Source organism: Erythranthe guttata, chromosome 12, assembly GCF_056151865.1.
Source record: "Erythranthe guttata isolate IM_541 chromosome 12, IM_541, whole genome shotgun sequence".
NCBI lineage: Eukaryota > Viridiplantae > Streptophyta > Magnoliopsida > Lamiales > Phrymaceae > Erythranthe > Erythranthe guttata.
In genome coordinates, this window is record NC_142544.1 from 14,558,545 (window position 1) to 14,566,302 (window position 7,758).

The 7,758-nt window shown below is 33.0% G+C and overlaps 1 protein-coding gene across 1 annotated transcript; it reads right to left on the minus strand.

Moving 5' to 3' along the window:
- Positions 1–1,019: 1,019 nt before the first annotated feature.
- LOC105954178 (putative aquaporin NIP-type) lies at positions 1,020–3,594 on the minus strand. The gene is made up of 5 exons (XM_012977855.2): positions 3,404–3,594; positions 3,084–3,305; positions 2,141–2,338; positions 1,937–1,998; positions 1,020–1,453 (listed from the first exon to the last, which is right to left on the minus strand). Exons 1-5 carry the CDS (start codon positions 3,530–3,532, stop codon positions 1,231–1,233), a joined length of 834 nt encoding a protein of 277 aa, XP_012833309.2. The 5' UTR covers positions 3,533–3,594; the 3' UTR covers positions 1,020–1,230.
- Between the last annotated feature and the right edge of the window lie 4,164 nt (positions 3,595–7,758).

The window sequence follows — 7,758 nt, forward strand, 5'->3', positions numbered from 1 at the left end:
AATTTAAAATCCTAGCCTCCCTCCTCTGCAGCTCGGTCGACCAGACCCAAGCTGCCGCCTTCGAGCCGCCGGTTACACCGCCATTCCGCCGCCGATAATCGTCGGTTATCTCCTTCCCTCGTTTATTCTTAGTTGTATTTTTAATCCTTGCGTATCTAGTGCTGCGTAGGAAAAGATGGAAGGTATACTAGGTGAACTCCAAGAGTCGGAGTTCTACACCACCGCCGCCGTTGAGCAACGCGCCGCCGCCGGACAGCACCAGCGCGTCGCCCACACACGCCGCCGCGGAAGATCGGCAGATCGGAGCAGCGGCTGCTGCTAGGTTGCAGGAGCCTCCTCCTCGATTCCTTCGATTGTTTAATTAATTCATTAATTGTGATTGCATTATTTAATTAAATGATTAAATTGAATTATATGAATTATATGTTGAGCATGTTCATATGGTTTATTGTTGAATGCATGCTATGTAATTTTATTTACGAACCATTTAATTTAATATAAGCATGTTCGTATTTAAATTGTGCTGGAAGCGAAAAGGTATGCAATTACTTGCAATTGACGTGCACGTGTATTTATTTGATTAAATTTGTTTTTCAAATAATATATAAAAAATTTATTTCCGCTACGTACACGTGTCTGATTCGCAACAAGACGTCCCAAGGATCTCAATAGCTCAATTATTTAATATTAGTATAGATTAGAGTAATTCGATGAGGTTCTAGAGTTGAACGTTATTATGCTGCAAGTATATTTTTTTCTCCATTTTTTTTATACAATGTTAATTGCTTGAAGCGACGACAGAGTTTTTGATTTTTGGCATCAACGAACAATTAAGTATCTTTAAGTTTCAAACATTGTGAAGTTTATGATAGTTGCAAGTTCTATAAAAACGTGAAAGTTAATCATTAGTATATGTGATGAGTTGCATTAGTCAGTTTGTTATTTTGCACACGTGGTCGCATTTGGTCGAGGGCCGATCATAAACAAGAACGATGGTACGGCGGTGCAACTTGCCAAAATAATAACAATAAACACAAATACAAATTTAAGAAAAATCTATATATATATGCACAAACAAAGCCACAGCCACTTAATTAATTACCTCTACCTAAAAAATAGCACCGGGCTATATATCTGACTAGCTAGGGAAGTAAGTGTAACTAACTAAACTACATAAACATAAATAAATTAAAAACGTGCTAAAAATGCCGAATCCACGTGCGTTAAAAGCTAGGCCCTGGATGCAGCAGTATTACCAGCGAGGAAAGAAGCAGTTTTAGTGGTAACGTCTCGGAGTGGCTTGTCCGTAAATCTGATCAAATTGTAAGTAAAACCACCCATTATTGTGCCTACAATAGGACCAACTACGTATACCCAAAGACCCTTGTATTCATGCATTATTATTGCCGGCCCTATACTCCTTGCTGGATTCATCGATCCTCCTGATACCGGCCTGCATTCATTCATTTTCATTTTCATTTTTCCAAATTAAATAAATTGACGACGATTTTCGAGATTTATTTTGTTATAGAAATAATGTTGGAATTGATTTTTTACATGTATATGTAGATATTTATGGGTAAATTACGAAAACCTTTCTGAACTTAGGTTAAATTACGAAAAACACCCTCACATATCTGCCATTACCAAAATCCGCTCGATGTTTGTTTCCATTTCGACCTCTTTACGGTGTGATTTTTCATGGAATCTTTTTCATTTCAAGTAAGACGTGATATTTTTCCATGTTTGCAGAGAGGTAGAATTGATTTTTTCAGGAAAAAGATTCCGTGAAAAATTACACCTAAGAGGGTCGGTGTAAGACGGAAACAAATACCAGGGGTTTTGGTAATTAAGGATAGTGATGGTATTTTCATAATTTAGCCTAAGTTCAGGGGATTTTTCGTAATTTATCCTATATTAGTTGAATTATTATTACCCAGCAACGAGAACGTCGACGAGTATAGTCATTCCAATCGCAATTCCAGCCAGTTCTCCAATCTGTGCAAGTACACAATTGTGTTATATTATATATTCACTACATTATTAGTTTCAAAGTACGTATTGAGTTTGATTACTTTTTAAGTTTTTTTTTTTCTGAATTTGTTGAAAATTATTAATAATTAATTTGTGGCTTACGTACAGATCTATTATCTGTGGCAACACCAGAAATGACGAACATCAAGAGAAAAGACGTAATGAATTCGATGACGAGTGATTGTACGTTGGATCCAATCGGTAGGGTTCCAAAGTAATCTTCTTTCCCCACATCAAGCACAAGGTACAACGTTCCGCTCGCAAGAATCGACCCCAACAACTGCGCCACTATGTATAGAGGCACCTGCGTGCACGCACGCGCGCACGTTAAAAATAATCTCCGATTTCATCACCAGTTATTATTATTATTACTATTATTAGTTTTTTTTTTCCATTAGTGTTAACTATGGGGTGTGTAACACTTTAGCCCATTCAAGCAAGTATCAAATGTAACACTTACCCCATTTTAATATGTAAGTACAATACATTATTAAAATATATTAATTTTTTTTTTTGAACTTTTATATTGTTGTATCTAATCAGAATTTGATTTTTTTACATTATTTTAATCGTGTTAGAAAATTATGACAATTTCTTATCTTGGAGAAAATAAAATATTAAAATTAGAATAATTAATAGTAAAAAATAAAAGAAAAAAAAAATCTGATAAATTGAACTTATAAATATATATTTAAGATATGCATTATATTTCATAAAAAAAATAAAAAAAAGTTCTATTACAAATTAAAAAAAAAGTGTTGGGGGGTATGATTTAAATAATAATTTCTAATTTAAAAAAATATTAAGAAGAAATTAATATTATTATAATTATATATTAATCATGCACTGCACATACTATGATTAAATGTATTCAACAATTTTTATTTAAGGGTATAATTTTTTTCTTGATATTACTATTAGTTGTATTAAGAATTTTAATAGATAGAAGGAGGTAAATATTACATTTGATAGTTATAGGGCAAGTGTTATACACCACAAAGGGGCAATGTGTATTTAACCTTTTTATGAAGTATAAGAAAATGATGCACCTGTTTGTAAGGGAATTGTCGGAATATGGCGAAAGTAATGGTGACGGCTGGATTAAAATGGGCGCCGGAAATATGGCCGACGGAGTAGACCATGACCATGACAGTCAAACCCCATGCAATACATATCCCCGGAAATGTAATTGATCCGTATATTTTATCCACCGCCACCGAACCGCAACCTATAAATATCAAGAAGTACGTCCCGATCGCCTCTGCAATCACCTATTTAATTAATAATTACACATATATCATCATCACCATCCCATATTAATTATTAACGTAACAAAAATGAAGTGTGACACGATCAACGATTTTTGTACTTTTTGGGTGATCACCACAACACTATTTGAGGTGCAGAAGGTTGATCCTTCATCGCTTGCAGATTTTCTGCGCTCTTCTTCCGGTTCAGTGATGCCTTCTTCGATTGCCGATATATCTCTTGACGACATTTTCGAATTCGTTCGGTTTTTTTTGTTGTTTTTTTTGTTTTTTGTTAGGTTTAACTTGTTGAAAGCTAAAAGGAGAGGAGGGAAGTTTGAATGTTAAAAAAGATATATAGTGTAATATTATATTATATTGCTGCTATATATGGAATGAATGGGAGATGGATGGCTATGCTGATTACAAGAATGGCAAAGGATGTAAATTAGTTAATATTTGGCTAATTCATTCAATGGTGTAAGAATCCCATCTTTTTTTTTAACACTTTTGGTATTCTTAACATAGTTAAATGTCAAAAAAATATTTATTTTGTGTATTAGATTCATTTAAATATTTGATAGTAATGCAGTGACATTCTTATTGACCTCCTGCTGTTTATCAATATACAACTATTTGAGCCTGGACTTCCTTAGGAGGCCGAAATTCAATGTAGGCTTGAATAAATTTCGACGACGTATCTCGGCTTAGGCCGAACTCTCGGCTCGAGTGCCTTTTTATGACGAAGTACTTGATGATACTTATGGAAGTATGGATAAATAAACTAAAAAAAACTATGAGTCTGGGGTCGAGCTCGAGCTCGTGCCCAAGCCAAAAAAAATACTCGAAGAGCTCGAGCTCGCCAATACAACCACGCTATGCTCGAGCTTGGCTCATTTACACCCTACATCAGCAATTCTATTATAATCATTTATCATTTTGGCACTGCATGTAGCACTTTCACATTTTCTTTTTGTTTTAATTTTGTTTATTTTTAATTTTTTTTAATTTTAATTTTAAAAAAATGTTAATTTCCTTTTCAATTTTTTATTTATTTTATTATTGTTATTATTAGGTTGTTGGAAAAACAAATTCCGATAAGTTTACCACGTTGAATATGACTATATTTGACTATAGTTAACTATAGTCATATTCTATCTTTCTATTACCGTTTTTTATATTTTCAACTTAAAATAGTATATTCCCAATTATATAATGTAGTAAAGCCATGTACGCCCAATTATATAAAAACACAATTTGAATCTTGGTATTACAAGTCAACTTGTAGCCAATAATATAGATCCAAAAAAGACATGTATCATTTTTTCAACTAAAACAATCATCAACATCAGTATAAAAAAATATACATAGCTTATATACGACTATATATCACTATATGCGACTATATATGACTACATATGACATAAATTATAAATATGGGGGTTAAAATGATATTTTCCAAAACTTCATAAACCTAAATTTCTTCTTTAATCAAACTGTCACACACATCCTAATTTCTTCATCATGCCAATTTTCCATTTTGTTGTCGACGCCATTTGACGCACAAGCAGGCTCGATTTTGAGGGGAGGCGAGAAGGCGACCGCTCTGGGCCTCGATTTTGTGAAATTTAAGGGCCTCGAATTTGAAAACAAATATAATTGTATTATACTAGAATATATTAAACTCCTGCTTTCATATCCCCAAATTTCCAACTCATAATTTTCGATTCCGGACTTTGAAATTAAACCCCAAATTCCCATTCATCCTTATAAATTTCAGACAGAATTCCACAAATTGGATTCTTAAATTTCAAAATTCAAGCCTCCAAATTTCCTGACATTTTTCTTATCATGTCCGTCAACCGTCACTTTATTATATTTCTCCGACCTCTACACTGTCGAAATCGACAGGCGATTATGGGCTACTTGTGCACCTCTCAAAATTCCAGTTTTTTTTTTTTCATTATTTGTATACCATAATTTTAGTTTATTGATATTTCTTTTTATATTGATGAGTTAAATAAAAATAGATATGTTGATGTTATTGTTTTGATAAATGAACTATAAAGGACTAGTATTTGAATATATTTTTTGTGTTCAAAGTGATATTTTCATTATATTTCGTAATTTATAATAAGTATTTTGACGAGTTATGTATTTTTTGGTGCATAATTTCTTTTTGTTGTGGTCATGGGTTCTATTCCTTGAATATATTCTTTTGGATGTTCAAAAAGAAAAAAAAAGGATAAACTAGACGAACTTGATCAAGCTACGAAAATATGAGGAGGTTTGCATAGATTTTTTTCTATACCAATCAAATTATTAATATAGAAATAGTAAAAAAAAAATGGTGAACGAGGATGGGAATGATAATGAAACAGTAGGATTGGAAAATTTGAGCGTAGATGGCAATAAGAAATGAAAACAACCAATACTGAAAGTGACAATGATACACAAGTTGAAAGAGGCCCTATAAGAGATGTAAAGATGAGAGACTTTTTAGTAAAACGAGGCCCTATAAGAGATGTGGATGATGATTTGAAGTACCCTCTTGATGATTCTTGTAGAATTATTTTCTGCACATTACGTACGACAATTTCCAAATGGAGAGAGACACAAGAGAAAGTGGTTAGTGTATTCCAAAATTGCTGATAATGTCTTTTATTTTTGTTGTAAATTGTTCAAGATGGACATGCACAATACTCAATTGGTGACTACTGGTTTCAAGGATTGGAAAAATCTTGCTCAAAGACTACACAGTCATGAAGGCAACGACAAACATATTATTTGTATGAGTAAGTGGATCGAATTGGAGATGCGGATGGAGAAAAATGAAATTGATAAAGGTTTGCAAGACCAAATCAATAGAGAGAGAAATATTATTGGCGACAAGTATTAGTACGAATAATTGCACTTGTATGAACTTCTGTATCACAAAATTTGGCATCTAGAGGGCACAATGAAATACTTCACAAAGATGGCAATGGAAGTTTTTAAAAGGTCATTGAAATGGTTGCTATGTTTGATCCTATAACGCAGGAGCATGTTCGAAGAATTGAAATAAAAGAGATTCATTACCATTATCTCTGTAATAAGATCCAAAATGAATTGATTCATTTATTGGCTCGTGAAGTCAAGAGGGTTATCGTTGGGAGAACAGAAAAAAGAAAAAGAAAAAAAATACTCATATATTACACATGATTGTATGCCAGATGTAAACAACAACGAGCTAATGACTCTTGTGATACAATGTATAGATGACCTGTAAACCCAATAAAAGTCGAGGAGTTTTTCTTTGAGTTTCTGAAAGTGGATGATAAAACAGGACTTTTTGGCCTTTTTAGGGAACTAAAAAAGGTATTAGATACTCTTGAGCTAGACATGAATAATATAAGAGGTCAAGGTTATGACAATGGGTCTAATATGAAGGGGGAACATAAAGGTGTACACAAAGAGATTACTTGATCGAAATCCAAGAGCTTTCTACATGTCATGCCATTATCATACTCTGAATCTTGCAATTTGTGATATGGCCAACTGTTGTTTCAAAGGTAAATACATTTTATAGATTATCCAATGGATATGTTGCTTATTTCCTGCTTCAACATAGCGGTGTGATATTATGAAGGCTAATTTTACAGGTCTTATTCTTAAGCCATTGTCCCAAATGAGGTGAGAAAGTTGCATTGAAAGTGTGAACCATTGCTATGACATTGAAGAACTTAGACATATTTTACCTGAATTGGCACACATCGATGAAGTCGGAACAATAACTAGTGAATTGAAATTTTGATTATAATTAAATGAATTCAAAAACTTTGATTTTTTATGAGTTTGGTTATATGTATGATTTATTATTTTTATGAATTGTGTGAATAAGACGCTTCAAAACGGAAACATTCATATGGGTGAAGCTTTTAGGCAGTTGAAATTATTTATCATTCCTTTTTGGAAAAGTACAAAAGAAACAGGTTTTGAGAAAACCAAAAAAGAAGCTCAAGTCATTGCCACAAAATTGGGTGTTCAACCTGTATTTCGGATGAGGCGGGTAATTAAAATAAAAGGCAATTCGACGAGAATGAATATGAATATACACTCCGAATATGAATACACACCAATCAGCAAAAAAAACCCTTTAGATGTGAACATTTCATGTTTGTTATTGATCAAGCTTAGGGATGGAGATCGGACAGATCGGATCGGATTTGGGTGTTTCGGAAAAAAAATCATTTTTTTTCGGAAGTCCAAAATGCCTTCCTATTCCGATTCCAATTTTTTCGGAATTCAAGAATTGATTCCTATTCCGATTTTTTCGAAATTTTCGGAAAATCGAAAATTTTCATTTTCGGAATTTTTTACAAAAAAAATTGGATAAATCCCATCGCAAAAACAAATCAAACAGTAATCTTTCAAAAACACAACAAACTCACACAAATGACAAAACACAACAGACTCACACAAAAACACAATAGACACA

What these genes read in the sequence shown, in the direction of transcription:
- LOC105954178 (XM_012977855.2), bottom strand. Translation starts at nt 3,532, where the DNA reads ATGTCGTCAAGAGATATATCGGCAATCGAAGAAGGCATCACTGAACCG. An exon ending in GACAATTCCCTTACAAACAG is followed by an intron (nt 2,339 to 3,083) that starts GTGCATCATTTT and finishes GCGTGCACGCAG; the next exon opens with GTGCCTCTATACATAGTGGC. An exon ending in GTCGACGTTCTCGTTGCTGG is followed by an intron (nt 1,454 to 1,936) that starts GTAATAATAATT and finishes GAATGAATGCAG; the next exon opens with GCCGGTATCAGGAGGATCGA.